This window comes from Mustela nivalis (assembly GCF_964662115.1).
Source record: "Mustela nivalis genome assembly, chromosome: 3".
Taxonomy (NCBI): domain Eukaryota; kingdom Metazoa; phylum Chordata; class Mammalia; order Carnivora; family Mustelidae; genus Mustela; species Mustela nivalis.
The window spans coordinates 87,627,715-87,650,579 of record NC_139022.1 but is presented as its reverse complement, the minus strand read 5'-3'; the positions used below and the strand labels follow the sequence as shown (position 1 = coordinate 87,650,579).

The 22,865-nt window shown below is 35.7% G+C and overlaps 1 protein-coding gene across 29 annotated transcripts in view; it reads left to right on the top strand.

The window, feature by feature from the left end:
• The window catches only part of ERBIN (erbb2 interacting protein), a 128,129-nt gene that overhangs the window by 83,371 nt on the left and 21,893 nt on the right, over positions 1-22,865 (top strand). For 19 of the 29 annotated variants that reach the window (XM_082723023.1, XM_082723037.1, XM_082723035.1 and 16 more), the window contains 4 exons: positions 7,307-7,406; positions 14,219-14,340; positions 15,616-15,789; positions 16,680-16,865. In XM_082723023.1, the coding sequence (XP_082579149.1) occupies positions 7,307-7,406; positions 14,219-14,340; positions 15,616-15,789; positions 16,680-16,865 (582 nt within the window). The remainder of the gene's footprint in view (positions 1-7,306; positions 7,407-14,218; positions 14,341-15,615; positions 15,790-16,679; positions 16,866-22,865) is intronic. The other 10 variants (XM_082723024.1, XM_082723041.1, XM_082723040.1 and 7 more) reach the window with 1 other exon arrangement.

Genomic DNA, 22,865 nt, shown 5'->3' with positions numbered 1-22,865 from the left:
AAATGCGAATGTCCCAGGCAAATTGGGCATTTGGTCATCGTGGTTATAATCAGTTATTTATATATGCCACTAGTTTAAGAGGAAGAATTGATCCTCTGATACATGTCAACCTACTGTAGTTGAAGGTGAACTAGTATAACATGAACAAGCAAGTAGTAGGATCAGATTGTTATTTTTAGAAAGCTTTTTGAACTGCACTGTGAAAGATGGATTAGCAGGGGTGATGGTGCCAGGTGTGAAAGCAGAAGAGACTGGTTGGAGGGCATTGCCATACTCAAGACAGTAGAACATGTTGGCTGAAGTAAGGTAATAACAGGACCAGGGAAGAGTGGGTATATTTAAGGCATAACTTAAAAGGCCACATCAGTAGAATATATGAAGAATGCACGTGTGTGAGAAGAAAGGAAGTAAAAGCAAAGATGAGCCTCAGAGATGTAGCTGGAGTGACTCGCTGGTAATCAAAATGAAGAACCACAACAGAAAGAAATAGGTTTATGGGAAGATACTAAGTTCCAATTAGGCATGTTAAGTTTGAAGTACCTTTGATATATCTGAGTAGGCATCTAGAGAATAATTCTAGTGGCCATGATCCCCCAGGTTCCTCGACTTTGTTCTAGACTGTGATTTCTGTGCTCTGGGTTTGTCCATTCTTTAAATTTCGAACCTCCTGGGATTTCTCAGTATTGCTCCTGAAGGCACAATTTCCTTTTCTCCAGGACATTATAGACCTATTCATTTTGTTTGTTTTATTAAGAAATTTTTTCAAAAGTTTTCCATCACAAGAAAAGATACAGGAGCTCAGCTCATCATCTTAATCACTTTTTTTAGGGAGTGGTTTCATATCTTTTATTATTTTCTCAAAAGGGAGTCTATAAATTTATTTATTTAGTTGTTAGGGATGGATGAATCCTGAGGAACTAACATTCATATGTTTATTTATGTATTTATTACTAACATTTAAGTGACAGGTGGATTACAAGACTTAGAAAGGGTGGCCATAGAGGTGGAAGAAAAACTTTATGATAGTAGATTCAAGTTAAGGATGAGGTAGCTGGCTTTAAGGAAGAAGTTGTAATGGGATACATGCTGTTGGGGAGTCAATTCAAATAAAATCTGGAAAATATACATTATTTCTTGCCAAATTTTGACTATAGCTAATGTAGTTTTAGGAATACATTAGAACAAAAACCCAATTGATGCAATTTAAGGAATGAATAAATGAGAGAATGGAGGCATACAGTTGTTGATTGAGCTTTTAAGAAGGCTGGATAAGAAAGAAGAGAGGAACATAAACCAGTAGCTTGGGGCAATTTAAGAAGGAATCCTTTAGTATTAGAGAACATTTTTATAGGTTGTTCAAGGAGGCTATGTAGAGAATGAGGTTAAAAATATGAGAGGGAGTAGATAATTATTATGTAACTGATAGAATTTAAAACTGGTAGAGGGATGCCTGGGTGGCTCAGTTGGTTAAGCATGTGCCCTCAGCTTGGGTCATGATCCTGGGTCCTGGGATTGAGCCCCACGTCGGGCTCCTTGCTCATTGGGGACCCTGCTTCTCACTCTGCCTGCTCTGTCCGCTACTTGTGCTCTCTCTCTGACAAATAAATAAGTAAAATCTTAAAAAATACAATAAAACTGTGGCAGGAGTTCTTGTCTTTTTGAAGGCAGCTTGGGCTGATGTGAGAGGGAGAACTTGCACACATCCTAAATGTTTCTAAGGAACTAAGAATTATTCCTTGGACTTACCTTTGATTGATAAACATTTATTCAATAAATTTATTGAAGGCTTACAATAGTTCATGAACTGCTTTGGGAGCTTGAGATATATTGGTGAAACAAAGAGAGTCATATTTTTATTGAGATTACACTTTCAAGAGATAGAAACAAGTAATTATGTAATAGTATGTCAGAGCTACAAAGAAAAACAGAAGCTGATAGGCATTAGAAGAATAGGAGGGCAAGAGTAAACATCCTGTTTTAAATAGGGTGATATAGGAATAAAGTGTCTTTCTCTAAGGAAGGGCACCAGTAGAGCAGATGCTCACAGGAAATTAGGAGTGAGTCATGCATAGATTAGGGCAGTGAGTTGGAAAAGGAGGTACATTTAAATATTAAAGTTAAGTTAATAATAAAGTTAATAAAGTTAAGTTAATATTAAAGTAAAGTTCCCAATACTGGAATGAGCTTGTTGTAACTGAGGAATAGATAAAAACCTTGATGGCTGGAATACAGTGAGCAAGGAAGAGAACTGAGTAAGATTAGATCAGAGAGGAAAACGATAATTAGATCACATAGGACCTTGTAGGCTGTAGTAACCAACTGGGGTTTTACCCTGAATTAGATAGAAATCTGTTGAAGTATTTCTTGCCAGGGAATGGCGAGAGGTAACATTTTTAAAAGATCGTTTTGACACTTGAGTGAGGAATGGGCCATAGTTAGGTGGTAAGGCTATTGGTGGAATATTCTGTTTTGGAAGGAGAAAGTTTAGTAAGGAGGCGGTTGCAGTAGTTTAGAAGGAGGTGTTGCTTGCCTTCAACTATTGTGATAGTGAGATGGTGAGAAGAAATGTAGGGATGTCAGGTATTGGCTGGAGATAAAATTTGGGAGTCAGTATTTTACAGATGTTCCATTTAACACCATAGAACTGCATAAAATTAGTAGGGAGAGAGGATAGAGAAGAAGAGAAGATCAAAGACTAAGCACAGGAAAGAGAGTGGCACCATAAGGAGAATAAGAAGGACCAGCCAACCAGGAGAGTATGTTATCCAGAGAATTATCTGAAGAAAGTGCTTCAGGAAAGATCATCTGTGCCACATGTTGCCAGTGATTTGGGTAGATGAGAACTTCTAATTGGCCATTAGGTGTGTTAAGGTAGAAGTAGTTGCTGACCCTGGGAAGAGTACATAGTTTTAGTGGAACGTTGGGAATGAAATACTGATTTCAGTGTATTACAATTCATGGGAGGCGAAAAGGTCAGGTCAGTGCATCTATCTTAGTACTCTAGTTAAGTTTCCATTTGGACAGTTAATAGATAGGTCTCTCTGTATTTGCCTTGGTCTTAGAAATAAATGTTAGTATTTTATCCTTGCAAAGTTATCATTCACCTGAGAAAAACTTTGGCAAAATATTTTTAGTTTAATTTGAAATGTCTCAATCTTAGGATTCACAATGTAGATTGTTGTAAACGTTCTAGTTTAATTGGGAAGAAATCTCCTGTATAATATTGGCTAAGTATTGAATTTTAGGTTCAAAACAAAATAGGGGTTAACTTACTATCTGTAAGTAGGAGGAAATCTTTTTTCCATATCTATTCTTTGGTATTTCTTACTGATTATTTTTTTTTAAGCATAGAGTATGCAGTTTGCTGATCCTTTTAATGCTTAGTATTTGACCTTGAGCAATATTTATCTAAAGCTGTATTTTCCCAGGGTTTTGGATACACTAGACTTCTTAAGTTCCATAGTTAAATTCGCTTGGGAGACTGTATTATATCCTCTTTTGAATTATATTAACAACCCTTATGTGTTGCTGTAGTAAAGAAACCCACTTGTCTACACTTCAGGATTCTCCAGACTTCTTAACCAAGATCCTTTTTCTTACCCAATTCTTATTAATATCCTAAAAGCCTTAAGCTGTTGTCAGTCCACACTTTTGAATCAGATTGTAGTATTTCCTTGTTCTGCAAGTTAAGGAAATACTGAAATGATGATACCTTTGCTTTTATTACAGCTTGAACATAGTGATTATTGCATCATCATTAAATGTGTCAGTTCATATATATGTGGAACTCTTAATTTTCTGATCTCTTAATTGAATATTTAATATGAAACGTTTTGAAATTTTTCATCTGGATTCTCAGAACATTGCTGGGCCCTGGCTATACCAGATACTTAGAGTTATGAGACATAGCTCCTGGTATTAAGGGCTCAGACTTTTAGTATAATAGCACTATTGCAGCAAATCAATACCAGAAAATTATGCCAGATGACTCCTTTTAGTGAAATTATCTAGTATCTAAGACAATCTCTTCATATTTACAATGTTCTCTCATTTTCATCTCTTTGTTCCACATCTGTTAATTACTTAAAAAAAAAAAAAAATTGTAGTGGGGACACCTGTAGCTAATTCAGTTGAGCATCCAGCTCTTGATTTGATCTCAGGGACATGAGATTGAGCCCCAGGTGTTGCTCTGCCTAATATTCTCTCCCTCTCCCTCTGCCCCTCCCCCCACCCACGTTGGCACACTCTCTCTAAAATAAATTAATAAATCTTAAAAAAAAATCGTAGGGGTGCCTGAGTGACTCAGTTAAGCATCTGCCTTTGCCTCAGGTCATCATCTCAGTGTCCTGGCAGTGAGTGAGTCCCATGTTGGGGCCCCTGCCCTGTAGGAAGTCCACTTCTCCTTCCCTCTCCACTCAGGTGCCACTTGGATGTATAAATCTTAACTACTGTTCATCATATAGTGTATTACCTTTTATTTAGACCTGCACTGTCCAGTACAGTAGGCACTGCTGTCATGAGTGTAGTCCAAATTGAGATGTGCTCTAAGCATAAAATGTACACTGGATTTTGTATATGTAATATAAACAAAGAAAATAAAATATCACATTTGCAATTGTTATTTGATCACACATCAAAATTATATTTTAGATATACAGGATATGCTAAATTTAATGCATTATCAAAATTTAACTTATTTTTGCTTTTTAAAAACATGTAGCTGCTAAAAATTTATAAATTATCTCTGGTTCTCATTTTAGTGTCACTTCTGTATTTATGCTGGACAGTGTTGACTTGGACTATTGAAATTCCTAACTGGTCTCTGCCTCCAGTGTTGGCACCACTTTCAATCTTATATCACCCTGATTTCATTCTGAACCACACTTCAAGTGATCCTTTTATCTGGTTCCAGCACTAATCTACTTAAAACCATTTCATGACTTCTTTCTCCATACTGTATCCTTCAAGACCTCACTCATCCTGTCTTCATCTCTATCCCTTATACCTTCATTTTCATATCCCCAAATGGGTTCTCTCTTGGAACATTGTTCACCCCTCTCACCTGGTAATGCCCATTCATCATGTAGGAAGGCATTCTCTCAGGAGTGCTTTCCTAATCACTCGAGATTGTGATAAATGAACACCTTTGATGGGTTCTGTTACTCCCTGTATCCTCTCTAACCTGTACTTAAATCATGTTTTAATGTCTCATTTTGCTCTTACCTGTCTTACCTTTCATACATCGTAAGCTCTCCTAAATTGGTAATCGTATACCTGGTGCCTGTCAGTACTTTGGCATATAAAGGCCAAATATAAGTAAATATTTGTTGTGATTCCAAATTTCAGAGGATGAATATTTATTGGATATATTGTGGGAATTATGGCAAAGGTTTTGATCTCCGGGTCATAAGTTCAAGCCCCATGTTGGGTGTAGAGGTTACAAAAAATAATAATAAATTTTTAAAAAGAAACGGGAATAGAGATCACTGGAGTTAGATGTTTTAGGGAATGGAGAGACTGGTAAATAGTTATCAATTTCTTTTTCTGACTTTGTACTCCATAATTAACAGATAATTAGTTTTCTTATAACATCTGTGTTGAAATATAATTCACATACCATAAAATTCACGCATTTTAAAGTGTACAATTAATGCATTTTAATATATTTATAGAATTTTACAGTTATTAACATAGTTAATTTTAGAATTATTTCAAGGGTGATTTGTTATTTGTTTGCTTTAAAGATTTTATTTATTTATTTGAGAGAGAGAACATTAGCAGGAACAGCATCAGAAGGAGAGGGAGAAGCAGACTCTGCAGAGCAGACGCGGGGCTCAATCCCAGGATCCTGGGATCATGATCTGAGCCAAAGGGAGGCATTTAACTGTATGGGCCACCCAGGCACCCTGGGGTAATTAGTTTTGAAAAGCCTCTAAATAATTCTGTTATGTCCATCTAAGTTGACTGCTTTCCCCTTTCTCACGTACTCCTCATCTCCTAAGACTTCAGTGGGTTAAGAGCATGACCATGTCATTTACATTTTATATCTGTTGAATTATCCATGACTGTGGAAAGATTTGTCATAAAAGAATCAAGAATAGATGGATACTGCCGGAAGGTCAGTAGATAATTAGGAAAGGAGAGAATGAAAGAGGCAGAATTCAGAATGGTAGAGGCACAATTGACTATCCCACAAAAGAACAGTTATTTACACTTGAAGAGATACAAGTGATGATCTCACAGTATTTGTAAGCTCTGAATCTACCCTCCAACCCAGGGTTTATGAGCTATGGGAGAATAAGCACCCCTGCATTTGAGAAGACTTAAGGAGAGCACTGTGTTTGGGAAAGGAATAGATCTACCATTTCTGTTACCTGAGGAGATCAAGGAAAGTTTTCAGTGAAGATGTTTGAGATGCAGGGCATTTTGTTTACCAAGAAAAATTGAGAGGCATGGAGGAAAATATTTGACTGGGAGTAAGATTATTGGATGGAACTAGCTAGCTGCAAAATTTTCACAAAAGTCTAAAGATTTATTTGGTAGGGTGGCAGGTGAGGGAGAGATTGGGTAGTTCCCTCCCTATTTAGAGTTGACTAAGGCTTGGATTGGTAGGATTTTAAGTTAAAATGATGGCTAAAGTTACTAGTTTTCTTAAGAATAAATTGAAATCACTTTATAACCAGTTAGGAAAGAAGTCTTAAGAAAAAAAGAGGTCCAAAATGATGGATTTATAGTTTCACCACTGAGTAACTTGTGGTATCATTAAGGTAGACAGGAGACAGGGAGAAGAGAGAAGCAGGTTACAACTTCGTATTTGTTTTAAGTACTCTCTTTTCAGCTAGAATTAATCTGCAGATAACTGGACTAAACCTTCTAAATTATTTCCTTAAAAGCCTCTTTCCAAAGGGGGAGGATAACATAAAGGGGGCACAATAATGTAAAATGGAAAGGCTTATTTTATAGCTTTATTAAATCACTGTGATAAGTAATTATTGGACTGTGGATATACTTGGTATTGGAAATGTTTTAAAATTGTATTGATAACCAGTGATAATTGCAGTACAGCATGGGTTTTGTTTTACACTAAAAACTAAATGGTTGTTTGTTTATTTGTTTGTTTTTTTAAGATCCTTACAAGTTTCAGATCAGTGCCTAAAAGTTTTTTTTTATGTATATATAATCTTGCTTTTGTAATCTACACATTGGTACTTTATAGAAAAAATGATGAGTACTTATTCAGAAGAATTGCTGGATATGTATTTGCTTTAGGATTATTGAAAATTAAACATTTATTTTCTTTCCCTAGTCCAAACCCCTGATACCTCTTCAAAAAGAGACTGATTCAGAGACCCAGAAAATGGTGCTTACTAACTACATGTTCCCTCAGCAGCCGAGGACTGAGGATGGTAGGAACTTAAAAATTTCTTTATTTTTAAAAATTATAATATTAACAAATCACAGCATAGATGTGAAGTGAATTTTAAGTCTCATAGACTCTTAATAGATTGAAGGGAATTTGGAGAATTAGTCGATAAATTTCTGAAAATGAGAAAATAATTCAGTATCTCAGGATTGTAGATAGTTGAACTTAGAGGTACATGTAGACAATATACTTCCTTAAGTGATTCCTTGAAATTAAACAGTCAACTTCATCTATAATAGGACTCTCTGTTCTTTAGCTAAATGTTAGGAATACATGTCAGGTGTCATGTAATGATGAATATTGAACCAGGAAATATTTTGTTCACTTCTTTTGTTGTAGACTAAATACCACCCTTGGATCTGTATACCAGATAAGGATATTTGTAGAAGTCTGAGTAAAAGGTTATTTCTAAGTTCTTACGTTTTGCCTAGAAAGGGGAATATATAGGCTTTACTGTTGACCACACATGTTTTTGAACAGTTTTGGTATGAAAGCCTTTTAGACTAAGGAGCAAATTGTTTTTAATACATATTGTTATGTGTCTGTGTGTGATGTATGTTTTATGTTACACCTAAAAATAGAATTGTTATGTGTATATTTTTCTGAAACCAGTGACAATCTTCATGGCCCAAAGGTATTTATAAATTAACTCTTAATAAATAAAAACACTGCAGGGGCGCCTGGGTGGCTCAGTGGGTTAAGCAACTGCCTTCGGCTCGGGTCATGATTTCAGGATCCTGGGATCGAGTCCTGCGTCAGGCTCTCTGCTCACTGGGGAGCCTGCTTCCCTCTCTCTCTCTCTGCTTGCCTCTCCATCTACTAGTGATTTCTCTCTGTCAAATAAATAAATAAAATCTTTTTAAAAATATATAAATAAATAAATAAATAAAAACACTGCAGAAAATATATTCTTGAGTTTCAGTTTCCTTATCCTGGAATACTGATAATAGTATCTGTTTTGCAGGGTTTCTGTACAGATGAGAACCACTGGGTGTAAAGTACTTAGCAAAATGACAGAATCATATTAGCTGTTATTATTCTTAGATTGTGTTGGCAGGCTTAGCAAACAGTTTTGAAATACTTACTGAGATTATAGACTAAATTCATTTAACTCTGTTCCATTATTGGTGATAAATAAAGAACTCTTTTATCTGTGCTAATTATTTCTTATTCTTTGCAAGGAGAAATAAAAAACTTGCTTTGATAAGTTATCATTTCTTGGGAATTATTTAATGAGGTTGATTTGGGTGAAGCAAAACTGTTTAGCTTTTGAATTAAATTAAAAGTTAAGACTTTTGAGAAATCAGATGTGAATAGCCTCTTTCATTGAGGATCTATAATTAATGCTTAGAGAATAGGTTTGTAAGCATAATTCCTTTTTCATGTATTTAACCCCCAGTTTCCATATTTAGCAGTATAATTTGGAAACATATTCATAACAAAATGTAGTATACTTCATTTTAGGTAGTGTTGAAGTATTGTTTAATAATGCAAGTACTGTATATATACGCATTAGAAGTTAAGAAGTCGGGGGCACCTGGCTGGCTTATTCGGTAGAATTTGTGACTGTTGATCTCAGGGTCATGAATTCAAGACCCTTGTTGGGTGTAGAAATTACCAAGGGCAAAAAAAAAAAACCACAACAAAAGAAATTAGGAAGTTCAAAGTGGATCTACCAACTCTGGCTTATGCCCCTGTTTGTGCATTGTGGGGAATTATAATGAATGTTTGGATACATCAATAGGTGTTTTTTTCTTTGTTTGCCATAGGCACTGGGACTTATGTCTCTATTTTCCGCTTCATCTCTGAAGGTGATTTCTAATAGAATTACAATCAGCTACATAATATATTCCAATAGTTCTTCTTTGATGTGGGAAGATAGAATGGTAATAGTTAAAATATTTATGAGGAAAGAGAATTAATTTTTAGTGTAGAGAAGAGACTTTAATGTCCTGTTGCATGGGTTAGCAAGTTATTTAAGCAAAGAACCATTTAGTAAATATTATAGGTTTCATAGACTATAATTTTCTATTCTACCTGCTTGATGCTGTCTGTTTCATGCAAAAACAGTCGCAGACAATACGTAAACAAATGAGCTAAGGTGTGTTCTAATAAAATTTTATTTGTGGGCAGAGAAATATAGATTTCATGTAATTTTCATGTGTCATGAAATAATTTTTTGGGTTTTGGGGTTTTGCTGCAACATTTAAAAATTATAAAATTGTCTGGAGGTTGTAAGCTATACAAAAGCAGAAAGTGGGCCAGATTTAATAGCTTTTTGTCCCTGTCCTAAAGGCACATTGGGAAAATTTGTTCTTATTCTCATTTTGCTGCATTTATTTCAGAAAAATAATAAAAATTGGTAATTATTAGAAATCCGATACGGGGACGCCTGGGTGGCTCAGTCGATTAAGTGTCTGCCTTCCCCTCTGGTCATGATCCCGGAGTCCTGGGATCAAGGCCCTCATTAGGCTCCTTGCTCAGATGGGAGCCTGTTTATCCCTCTGCCTGCCTCTATCCCTCCCTGTGCATGCTCTTCCTCTCTCCTCTCTCTCTCTGACAAATAAATAAATAAAATCTTAAAAAGAAAAAAAAAGAAATCCAATACAGATATCATTTTGAAAGAAGATTCTCAGACAAAATTACTCTGTACTTTGTGATAGAACCAAAGTCTCCAAAGGACTTATTTAATCTTTGATAATTTTATTATATTAATGCGTTACTACTGTTTGGTCTACCTGCTTTTGTTACTGCCATATAGAGACTTCAGAATGTTATTTTCCTTTCATTTTAACTAACACTAAAATAACCAAACATGATTCCAGCAATGACTAGAACTAGCCAAAGGCATATGTATTTTTTTATTTGAGTAATGAACTAAACTGTTGTGGGTTTTTTTTGTTTGTTTTTTTTTGTTTGTTTTTTAAATTGTATTTATTTATTTGAGAGAGAAAGTGAGTGAGCACGAGCAGGATGAAGGGCAGAGGGAGAAGCTGAGCAGGGAGCCCAGTGTGGGACTCGATCCCTGGACTCCGGATCGTGACAGAGCCAAAGGCAGATGCTTAACTGACTGAGCCACCCAGGCATCCCTGAACTAAACTGCTAAACATACATCTGTGAGAGACCATTGAAGGCCCTTCTAGGAAACAATCAGATAAATATATTCCGTCATAATACTTTTTGTTCCAATAAGTGATTGGCACACTGTGGCCCACGGGCCATATCTAGCCTATTACCTGTTTTTGTGTGGCCCACAAGCTAAGAATAGTTTTTTACAGGTGAATATTTACATCAGTTTGATGATAGTCAATACCAGTTAAGCAATATGTTACTCTAACAGTGAGAACTTTAGTCTTCTCATTTACTATATAACAAAATTTTAAAAGTTTAGTATATTTTAAATTTGTCAGTAATATTTAGAAATTTGATTTCTCTCCTAAGTACCTCCTGTAATATCCTTGATTTTGTCTCTTGGTTCACAAAGCTTAACATATTTATTATCTAACCATTTACAGAAAAAGTTTGGTGACTCCTGCTCAGAACTGTTCTACTCATGGGTATACTCATTCCTTGATCTCTCTTACTGTCTTCTCTTTTCATGATTCAGATTTACCTGGCCTCCTATCATTTCTGTCATTTTGATTTATTCCATTTGTTTCTAAAACAGGTCGTAGTTCAGGTAAGAAATGTATTTGTGATACAAAGAGTAGAAATAGCAAAATCTTGGCCTTCAAATTTTTGGTATGAGAGATGTATTTTAGAGTAGAAGAGTTTTAAAAGGAAAAGTCTGAGATACATTTATAGTATGCTGAGTCCTTGGGGTGCCTGGCTGGCTCAGTCAGAAGAGCATGTGACTCTTGATCTCAGGGTCATGAGTTTGAGCCCCACCTTGGATGTAGAGATTACTTAAATAAATAAAACTTAGAAAAAATAATATTCTGAGTCCTTTTAGAGTTTACATGTTTCTCAAAGTATTTCACTATTGGTATTATTACAAAGAAAACACTGTAACATACTGCAGTTAATAATACTGAATCAGAAAGTATACTGACATGGCCAGGTGGGTGAATTCTTTTTCAAATGCAAGAAAAACTTTTTCCTTCATCATAGTACCTCCAAGTAATAAGTCAGAAAATACAATGTTCTTGGCTTAGAGTTTTATACAGTTTAAGGAGAATAGATACTTGGTTCACATTTAATTCATTCCATTTTTATTTAGCACCAATATGCCAAGCAGTGGGTTAGATCTAAGTATTTAATGATAAAAATCCTTGCTTCAAGACGGTCATGTTCTATGGTGCCTGGCTGGCTCACTCAGTAGAGCATGACTCTTGACCTCAGGGTAGTGAATTCAAGGCCTACATTGGGTATAGAGATTAATTAAAATCTTTAAAAAAAAAAAAAAAAAAAAGCCTCACCTTCTAAAGGTGAATAATGATGGATAAGTTTGAAATAGAAAGCATGGTATTGGTATTGGGGCCTATTAGAGGAATCAGTGTTAAATGGGAAACAGCATCCACGTAACAATTTGTATCTGGGGAAAACTGGTTGTTGCAGGGGTCAGGGAATTTTCAGTCTGAGTGTTTTGATGGCATTTCTTTATTCATTGAAGTCAAAGAGAAAACTTCCTCTAGATGTCGGGGGTAGGGACCTTGAAGACAGTGATTTGTAGTAGGAGGAAAGACCGACTAGAAATAAATGGGATTCCTGGGCAGCACTGAAGATGGAGCAAAGATAAAGGAATACCATACATTTGTAAAGGTTCTAAACAACAGGGTGATGTCACTTTTCTCTGATAGAAGTGAGCAGTCCAGATCAAAGAAGTTAGGTGGTTGAAGTAGCACATCCGTGGGTTTTGTTGGAAAGGTATAAACTGAGAAAGGGGCAAGAAATTTGAAAGTGGTTAAAATAATGTATCATTAAACCAAAGCTGAATAGAAAAGAAAGTAAAACCTACAGTGGATTTACAGGAAGAGTAAGAAATGAGAATAAGGAACTCAAAGTGTACCAGCAATAATAAGGAAGGGAATGCTTTGAAAGAATGAGTGTTGTAGTGGTCAAGGAGAAAGAAAGTTTTACAGAAGTTTACATCTTGAGTGTGACCAGGATTATGAATCACATTGGTGAAATATAGATGGACATTGAAATTCAGAAGATTGAGGCCTGTGAAATTGTAGTGGTGTAGAGGGGATTAATCACACATTGTTACCGTTCTTGATATTGGCAGGTTTTAGGTAGAGAGAAAGGCTATTAGGCAAATACTAGAGTCTCCAGTAAATCTGCCAGGGTTATCAGGTCTAGTGGCATCTAAAATGCAGAGAAAGTAGTAGTATTACTTGATGTCCTGAATCTCAAAAGATGTGAGGTTTACACTAAAGCATAGAAAGTATAGGCGATCAGAAGTTGACAAGAATGAGGGTCATGGTAAAAGTTACTTCCCTTGGAGTTCTGAAAAAATTCTGGTATAAGATTGCTTTGGCTTGATATAAAAACTCTTAAGAGATTTCTCAGCTAGTCTGGTGATTGAAATTGTTGCTTAAGATGGGAGGGGAATTTTTTGAACCATGGAAATAGGCTTTGTTGCAAACTGCTTGGCTCTGCTTGCCTTTCCAAGTATACCACAAAAGTCAATAGGGATTCCTAGGAATTTGAACTACCTTCCGCAAATTTAAAAAAAGCAAACTTTATAATTCATTAACTATTAATGCCACAAAGTTATTTTTTTAAAAATTTTTCTTGAGCCAAGTATTGAAAACAAGAAAAGCTGAAGGTAAAAACTCAATTCTTCTTGTTCAGATTTGGTTTTGTGATGTTCTTTGTTTGGATATGATATTACAGAATGGTAAGAATCCCACAATAAAGACTAAAAATTAATGATAATGATGCTACTTTTGGCTAAACATTCAAACTGACCACATACGGGTATTCTAGGAATTTTTTTTTTTTTCAACTAATTTCGGGTGCTTTTACTCCCTTTTGTTTTGAGTGAGTGGAGTCATTTTTTTTTTTAGAGGACAGAAAACAGTTGTGATTTTATCTTGTATTGCACAAACTTCTGTGTGGTGAGGTCTAATAGTCAAGTGGATTAATTGTTAAGCCTTAGATTTTTTTACTTGCCTAAAAAGCAAAAAAAATATAATAGTTGTTGACTCTTTACCTTCAATATTATATTGCATAGCAGGATATGTAGTGTTGCATTTATGTTTGATTTTCAATTTTCCTTACATTTTAATATAAAAAATCACTTTATTAGCACTTTATTTGCTTAGTAAATTATTAGCACTTTATTTGCTTAGTAAAGCTGTATATAAAGTATAATGTATAATGCAAAGATGTAATTGCAAGGCATCAGGGTAATCTTTTTTTTAACCAAAGTAACTCACTTTGTCTTTATCTCCTCATCCCCCTTATATGATGAACAATATCAGAATAGGGACGATTATTCTGAAATAATTTATGTATTGCCGTGTCATATGTGTGCTGCTGAAGGAGGCACAATTACCATGCTGCTTTTTGTAGGGAACTGCACAAAATCACATACCTACTTAGAGTTGTAATTGTTAGATTCTTTTCAGGAACCCTTCTGGTAATAGGACAAATTCACTTAAGGGAAGAAAAGATATATGATTAATACTTTTAAAGAGATATTACAGTTACAGGAGCATTGAATGCTGTTGGCATTGATCAGTCTTGACTTACCTTAATGTTTATAACTCAAAATTATGAGCAAGTAATGGTTTTCCATAATTACAGCAAAATATTGTATATTTTTGTTTGTTGTTTGTTTTTCTTTAGTTATGTTCATATCAGATAATGAAAGTTTTAATCCTTCACTGTGGGAGGAACAGAGGAAACAGCGGGCTCAAGTAGCATTTGATTGTGATGAAGACAAAGATGAAAGGGAGGCACCTCCCAGGGTGAGTCCTGTTTTTCCTTCAGGTTTTAAACAGATCCACTGATACTTAATTGGTGCTATTTACCTTACTGTACTATTTCAGAGATACAAAGGAATGTTGATTTCATTCCTTGCCCTCAAGGCACTTGAAGTTTTATTGATCCCACTGTGTCCTGTGAAAGAATTTAAGAACAGTATAAAACTATGTGATTTTAAGCCAAATTTCATAATATAAAAATAAGAGAAAAACACGTGATTGCTTTCCCTCTTCCTGTTTTTTAATGATTTATTATTTAGATTCTAGGGATCAAGAACTCTGTTATGAACATGTTTTTCTTTATGGGTTTGAGAATCTGTGTTGCAGTGACAGAAGTAGTAAATCATTTCCAAATTACTTGTGGATATAATTATTTTGCCCTTATATAAACTAGCTGAATCCCAGAAAACTGGCAATTAGACTGACTTTGGAAGTATTTGGTTCCTGGAATATAAGACAGTATATAAATGTAGGAATTTTATATGTGTCTGGAAAAATATCTATCTGGAAAACATACCTGTTTCAAAGCCAAGTGATAGTGTTGGCAATATCCACACCATAAATCTTAAGATGGAAGACATATTAGTCTGCTTTTAAAAAAAGTTTTCAGGGGTGCCTGGGTGGCTCAGTGGGTTAAGGCCTCTGCCTTCGGCTCAGGTCATGGTCCCAGGGTCCTGGGATTGAGTCCCACATCAGGCTCTCTGCTTGGCGGGGAGCCTGCTTCCTCCTCTCTCTCTGCCTATCTCCTCTGCCTACTTGTAATCTCTGTCTGTCAAATAAATAAATAAAAATCTTTAAAAAAAGTTTTCAAAGTATTAGTTAAATCTGTAACTGTGAAGTCTTTCACTATTGATAAAACCATACTTCTGTCTAAAATGCTTTCAGGGAGTGCCTAGGTGCCCTCAGTTAGTTAAGCGGCTGGCTTGGACTTAGGTCATGATCCCGGAGTCCCAGGATCAAGTCCCGCATCAGACTCCCTGCTCGGCAGGGAGGCTGCTTCTCCCCCTGACGCTCCCCCTTCTCATTCTCTCTCTCTCTTTCTCTCTCTGTGTACCTCTCTCTCTGTCTCTGTCTCTCTCTCTCTAAAATAAATAAAATCTTAAATAAAATAAAATGATCTTAGTGGCCTATCATCTGTGTTTAAAGTTACCCCCAGGAGCCAGATAACCAATGCAATTAAAGTGGGTTACAGTTAAATTTTGAGGTTGATGTTAGAAATATTTATCCATATTTCAAATTTTACTTATTTTATTTCTCTAGGAGGGAAATTTGAAGAGATATCCAACACCATACCCAGATGAGCTTAAGAATATGGTCAAAACTGTTCAAACCATTGTACATAGACTAAAAGATGAAGAGACCTGTGAAGATTCTGGAAAAGAACTGAAACCACATGAAGATCAGCAAGTTGTAAATAATGATGTGGGTGTGAAGGTTAGAAAACTCAATTTAAAAGAATTGACTAAAACTTATTTCAAGCTTTTTAAAACTTTGAAAGAATAATCGATACAATGGTCCTTTTTGTATACACGATAATGTCCTCCCAAATTTAGGGTGTTGTTCTCACCACCTGAAGTGAAAGCTGGAATAATCGGCAGACTCTCTGATTGCTATTATTACACTTCAATATGGTTACAGATTTTCCATGTGGGCAGGATAACGTCATCATAGGTTTTAAAAAAATAAGGAATGTCAGAAAATTTGTTGTTACAGAAATACTTTTTTTCCCGTGTTAACATTGATCCACTCTACCCAATTCTAATTTTAAATGTAATTGCTATAACAGACTATTTCCTTGGGATGTTTCAGAAATGTACAACAATCCTTAAAGTGTGTGTTCCTTTCATGGAATTTGTTCCCCCACATTATATTACAGAAACAGTTTTCTTATGTTGCTAGAGTTACCATATATTCCACAATCAGCAGAAAACAGTCTAACCAGCCTGAGTTTGAGTCTGCTGAGCTAAGTGACTCATTCATGAATGCCAGCTTTGCAGCTTAAGAGGTGAAATGTAGCCTCAGCTAAATTATAAAGTTTAATGTGGTTCATGAACCTTTGGGGGCCACCTGCTCCCCAAATGAGCATATATGGCCAAAATAAATACATACCATATACACATACATACACACACACTGTAAATATATATATTTAGTAATCTCTGCACCTAATGTGGGGCTTGAACCCATGATCCTGATATTAGGACTCACAGAGTCTTCCTGTGGAACCAAACAGGCATCCTACTTTTAAATTCTAATCTGAACTATAGTACAAAAATAGATACAGAGCTTTAAGGAATATGGATTCTTTGTTTTCTTTGACATAGACTTCAGAAAGTACCACTCCAGTAAGAATCAAAGCTGATGAAAGAGAAAAGTATATGATAGGAAACTCTTTACAGAAGACCAGTGAATCTGAAGCTGAGATTAGTCCTGGGAGTCTACCAGTGACTACAAATATGAAAGCCTCTGAAAACTTGAAGCATATTGTTAATCACGACGATGTTTTTGAGGTACTGCATTGTGTTTATTCTCTGGAACAGTTGTAACAACTTTTAAGAATTTAGCATTTCATTATTCCTAACTAAAGATAAAAAAATGTTAATCAAAAGCAGAAAATACACTACCTCATTTGAGAAATTTCATGGTATTTGTTATAGTATTACTCATTTATCACTTCAAACTTAAAATTTTATAACCTGTATTGCATTCACGTTTGCTATGTAAATTATATTGTGGTAGTTCTATTCTAATTCTTCAATATACATCATCTCAATTGTTTATTGAGAAGATTGCCATAAGTATAGTTCAGTTATTTCACTTATTTAAGCATTTATCATTGATTGTGAAATATTTTTTTTCTTTGAATGTCTAACACTTTTTTAAAGTTACAGTTTTAGTTAGGATACAGTGTTCTATTAGTTTCAGGTATATAATATAGTGATTTAACAATTCTGTACATTATTCAGTACTCCTCAAGAGCACTCTTAAATCCCATCACATATTTCACCCATCCTCCACCTTCCTCCCATCTGGTAACTTTGTTCTCTATAGTTCAGAGTCTGATTCTTAGTTTGTCTCTTTCTTTCTTTGTTCGTTTGTTTTGTTTCTTGAATTCCAAATACAAATGAAATCATTAAGTATTTGTCCTTTCCTGACTGACTTTTTCCATTTAGCATTATACTCTCTAGAGCCATCCATGTTGCTCCAAATGGCAAGATTTCATTGTTTTTTGATGGCTGTGTAATATTCCAGTATACCTATCTGTCCATCGATAGCAACATAGATAGATACACACACACACACACACACACACACACATTCCATATCTTTTTTATGCATTCCTTATCGATGGACACTGCTTCCATATTTTGACTATTGTAATTGATTCTGTCATAAACATCAGGGTGCATATATCAAAATAGTGTTTTCATATTCTTTGGGTAAATACCCAGTAGTAGAATTACTGGATCATATGGTAATTCTTTTTTTTTTTTTCTTTTTTTGAGGAACCTCCACACTTTTTTTCACAGTGACTGTACCAGTTTGCATTCCCAACACAAGTGCAGGATGGTTCCTTTTCTCCATATCCTCACCAATACTGTTGTTTCTTGTTTTTGATTTTAGCCATTCTAATAGTTGTGAGGTAATACTTCATTGTGATTTTTGATTTGCATTGCCTTGATAATGAGTGACGTTGAGATCCTTTTCATGTGTCTGTTGGCCCTCTCTGTGTCTTCTTTGGAGAAATGTCTGTTCATGTTTTCTGCCCATTTTTTAATTTAGATTATTTTTTTGGTATTGAGTTTTACAAGTTTTTTATATATTTTGGATACTAACCCTTTATCAGATGTCTCATTTGCAAGTATCTGCTCCCATTCAATAAGTTGTCTTTTAGTTTTATTAATTGGTTCCTTTGCTGTGGAGAAGTTTTATTTTGATGTAGTCTCAATGGTTTATTTTTGCTTTTGTTTCCCTTGCCTTTGGACACACATCTAGAAAAATGTTCTGGGTCACCTGGCTGGCTCAGTCAGAAGAGCGTGCAAGTTTTGATCTCAAGTTTTTGAGTTTGAGCCCCACAGTGGGTGGAGAGAGTATGTAAAGACAAAATCTTGAAAAAAGAGAAAGAAAAATGTTCCTGTGGCCAGTGTCAGAGAAATTACTGCCTGTGCTGTCTTCTAGGATTTTTATGATTTCAGGTCCCACATTTAGGTTCTCAATCCATTTTGAGTTTATTTTTGTGTATGGTTTTAGAAGGGGGCCCAGTTTCATTGTTTTGCATGTTGCTCTCCAGTTTTCCTACCACCATTTGTTGAAAAAACATTCTTTTTCCCACTGGATATTCTTTCCTGCTTTGTTGAGGATGAATTGACCCAGATGATCATGGATTTATTTCTGGATTCTGTTCTATTCCACTTCTCAATGTTTCTGGTTTTGTGCCAATACTATACTGTTTTGATTACTATACCTTTGGGTAGTATATCTTGAAATCTTTGCTTTTACTACCTCCAGTTTTGTTCTTACTTTGTTTTAAGTAGGATACATGCCTAACGTGGGGCTTGAGCTTATGTCCCTCAGATCAAGTTGCATGCTTTACCAGCTGAGCCAACCAAATACCCCCCCCCCCATTCTTCTTTTTCAAGATTGTTTTGACTATTTCAGGTCTTTGGGGTTCCATACAAATTTTAGGGTTATTTGTTCTAGTTCTATGGAAATTGCTGTTGGTAATTCAATATGATTACATCAAATCTGTACATTGATTTTGGGTAGTATGGCCTTTTTAACAATATTTGTTCTTCCATTCAGTGCACATGGGGTGTCTTTCCATTTGTTTGTGTCATCTTCAGTTTCTTCTCTCAGTGTTTTAGTTTTTAGAGTTAACCTCCTTGGTTAAGTTTATATCTAAATTTTTATTTTTAAGATTTATTTTTATTTTTATTTATTTGACACAGAGACATCACAGATAGGCAGAGAGGCAGGCAGACAGAGAGGGGTAAGCAGGCTCCCCGCTGAGCAGAGAGCCCAATGTGGTGCTCCATCCTAGGATCCTGAAACCAGGACCCAGGCCAAAGGCAGAGGCTTAACCCTCTGAGCCACCCAGGCACCCCCCCCCCCGATACTATTTTTGATGCAGTTGTAAATGGGATTGTTTTCTTAGTTTCTCTTTCTGCTGCTTTGTTTTTAGTGTATAGAAATGCAATGAATTTCTGTATATTGATTTTTGTATCCTGTGACTTTCCGTATTCATTTAATAATTTAGTAATTTTTAGTAATTTTTTGGTGGAGTCTGAGACTTTCTTTTAAGAGTTTCTTCTAGTGGATTAATAAAAGCTGTAACTTTTTTTTTTAAACAGGTTTTTTGAGGTATAGATCACATGCTATGTAATTCACCCATTTAAATAAAGGTTGTACCCTTTATTCAGTGGCTACTGATACACTAAAAGTTGTTCAGCCTTCACTGCAGTGAACTTTTTGTTACTTTTCGAACATTTTTATTACCCAGAAAAGAAAGCCAGTACTTCTTAGCCATCTCCCCACAACCTCTCCATCCCCTTGAGCCCTAGCGTCTTATGTACTAATTATTTGCCTCTATAGATTTGACCATTGATACATACTCCATTGTATCAATAATGATGGACATTTTGGTTATTTCCACATTTTGACTATAGTGTGTAATGCCACTGTGAATGCTTGCATACAAGTTTTTGTGTCAGTAAATATTTTCTTTTTCTTTCTTGGATATATACCTAAGAGTAAAACTTTTGAATCATATAGTGACTCTGTTTACCTGTTTGAGAAAATGCCAGAGTTTTCCAGAAGTAGCTGCACTTTTTTTTTTCTTTTTTTTTTGCATTCCTCTCATACACTGCTGGAGATAATGTAAAATGATAAAGCTCTAACTTTGCAAAATGAAATTCTGATGTGTTTTTTATTTATAGCTATATTGCCCATTATGTATCCACTAGTTGTAAGTGGTTATTTAAATTAAGTAAATAAAGGTAAGAGCTCTGTTTCTTAGTTTTACTAGTCTACATTACAGGTGATCAGTAGCTATGTCTGGCTAGTTAGTGGTTACCATCTTGAACTGCACAGACCAGTCATTTCTATCATTATAGAAAGTTCTTTTGCAGAGCACTGGTATATAGAAAAGGTGATATTGTGGGTTCATAGCAGCATCTTTATTCCTGAAAAATTTAAATGCATTCAAAGCATATCATCTGTCTTCAAGATTATCCATTAAGCTAGTATTCACTTACTAGAAAGAAGCCTCATGGCTTGTGAATGTATTTTAAATGGATCACATTATTCCATATACTTATCATATACATTGCACCTAATACAGCATAGTTTGTGAAAAGGTTATTGGGTTTGTCCCAGTGAATTTAATACTTTATTTTGTATGATTTCTATGCAGAAGGCACTGTGTTTGAACTATGGTGGCAGAATAGATATATGGGTATATAGATACAGTCAAGGTTAGACGGTGCTGAGTGTATAAGAAAAATACTAAGTGATAAAAATATTAAGTGCTACATAAATTTAGAAAAAGAGGTATTTTCTGGCTAAGAACAACCATGGATGCTTTAGGGTGAAGGAGCCATTTAATTTGTACATTGTAATATTTCACCTAGCAGAAATAGGAGAACTGAATAAAATATGGAAGGAATAATGATAGCAAAAGGGAGGTACCTGAGAAATGTAGAAAAGAACATGTTCCATCTACCTGAGTGTAGGTAGAATGGGGTTGGAGTGGTAGAATGAAACAAAATTAGTAGAGTAGTTTGGCTCCTGATGATGAGGCTCTGGAAAGCCATGCTAAAATGTTTGGATTTAGTGTTCTGTAGTCTTTGAGGAGCCACTGAAGGCCTTTTAGCAGAGCAGTACTTGTGGTAGAGCTACGTATTAGGGTTATCTGGCAACAGCTACTGAATTTCCCCATTTCAGGGCTTTATTTATATAAATGACTTATTTATATAAATACTCTTTATTATAATACTAGAAAATGTGGACTGAAACTTAGTTTTAAGAATGTAAGAGATTTAGTATGAAATATCCCTGACTATAAGGAGTGAAGAGGGAATAGTCACACAGCTGTGCTTGAATAGGATGATGCCATTAACTGAACTTGAATATTAAGAGAACAAGGAGCCTTTGAAGGATGAGGTTGTTTTTGAATATGTGGAATTTGAACACTTAACAGGACCATCCATTAGACATACTCAGTAGGTCATTGGAAATGTGTCTCTTTAGCTCAGAAGAGAAATGAAAGCTAAATTATAAACTGAAGAATTATCTACATTGAACATAACTATTGAAGAAAATGCAGTCCAAAGGGAAGGAGTGGGGAAGGACAAAATAAGAGCTAACTGCAGGAACATTAGTTGACTTGAGCACAGGAGACAGAAAGGTGAGGAAATGTAGGAGGCCATAGCTCCCAGATGCCAGGTGTAGTTTTGGAGGAAGTCTGCTCAGCAGTTGAAAGTACTATCTGTATCAAAATTGGGACATACCATTTGCCCTTCCTTCTCCTGTTCTCTCATTCTTTGCGCATTAATTCTACCATTAGGTTCTGTTCATTCCTAAATTTCTGTCAGATTCCTTTTTTCTTTTTCAGCCATCACTGCCATTGCCTAAAGATAATTTTTTTTTTTTCCTTTAGGACTATTAGGATAACCAGGTCCCTTTCTGCTGCTCTCTATCTCTTCCCATGCATTTATTTTTTTTTAAGATTTTTTATTTATGTATTTTATGTATATTATGTATTTGACACAGAGAGAGACAGTAGGAGGAGTGGGAGAGGGAGAAGCAGGCTTCCCCGCAGAGCAGGGAACCTGATGCAGGGCTTGATTCCAGGACCCTGGGATCATGACCTGAGCCGAAGGTAGACATTTACCAACTGAGCTACCACGCACCCCTTTCCATGCATTCTTAATATCAGAGTTACCGTTTTGAAAGATAACCTGATACGAACTCCTGGCTTGGCAACTTCCAGTAGTGACCAGCACGTACTTGATACTCAAGAGCATAACCTTTCCCTTTTCAGTCCAATCTAACTTTTCTGTCTCCTGGCAGTTATCTGAGCTCCAGCTACATGGAATTGACATACCTTCTCTTATTTCTATGCTTTCATTTGTGCAGAATGTCATTCCTCTCTTACCTCACCCCTCACTTCTCTTTCTTCGCTCTTTACTTTCTCTTCCTGTTCTACTAATTAGAAATGTCTTTCCATCGTAGTACAGTCATGAACGGGGTTTGGCAAACTATGACCTTTGGCCCATGTCTGGCCCACTGCCTGTCATTATATGGCTTGAAAGCTAAGAACAGCTTTTACATTATTTTTTTTAAAGAGTGTATTCATTTGTTTGAAAGACAGAGGTCACAAGTAGGCAGAGAGGCAGGCAGAGAGAGAGAGGGGGGAAGCAGGCTCCCCGCTGAGCAGAGAGCCCAATGTGGGGCTTGATCCCAGGACCCTGAGGATCATGACCTGAGCCGAAGGCATAGGCTTAACCCAC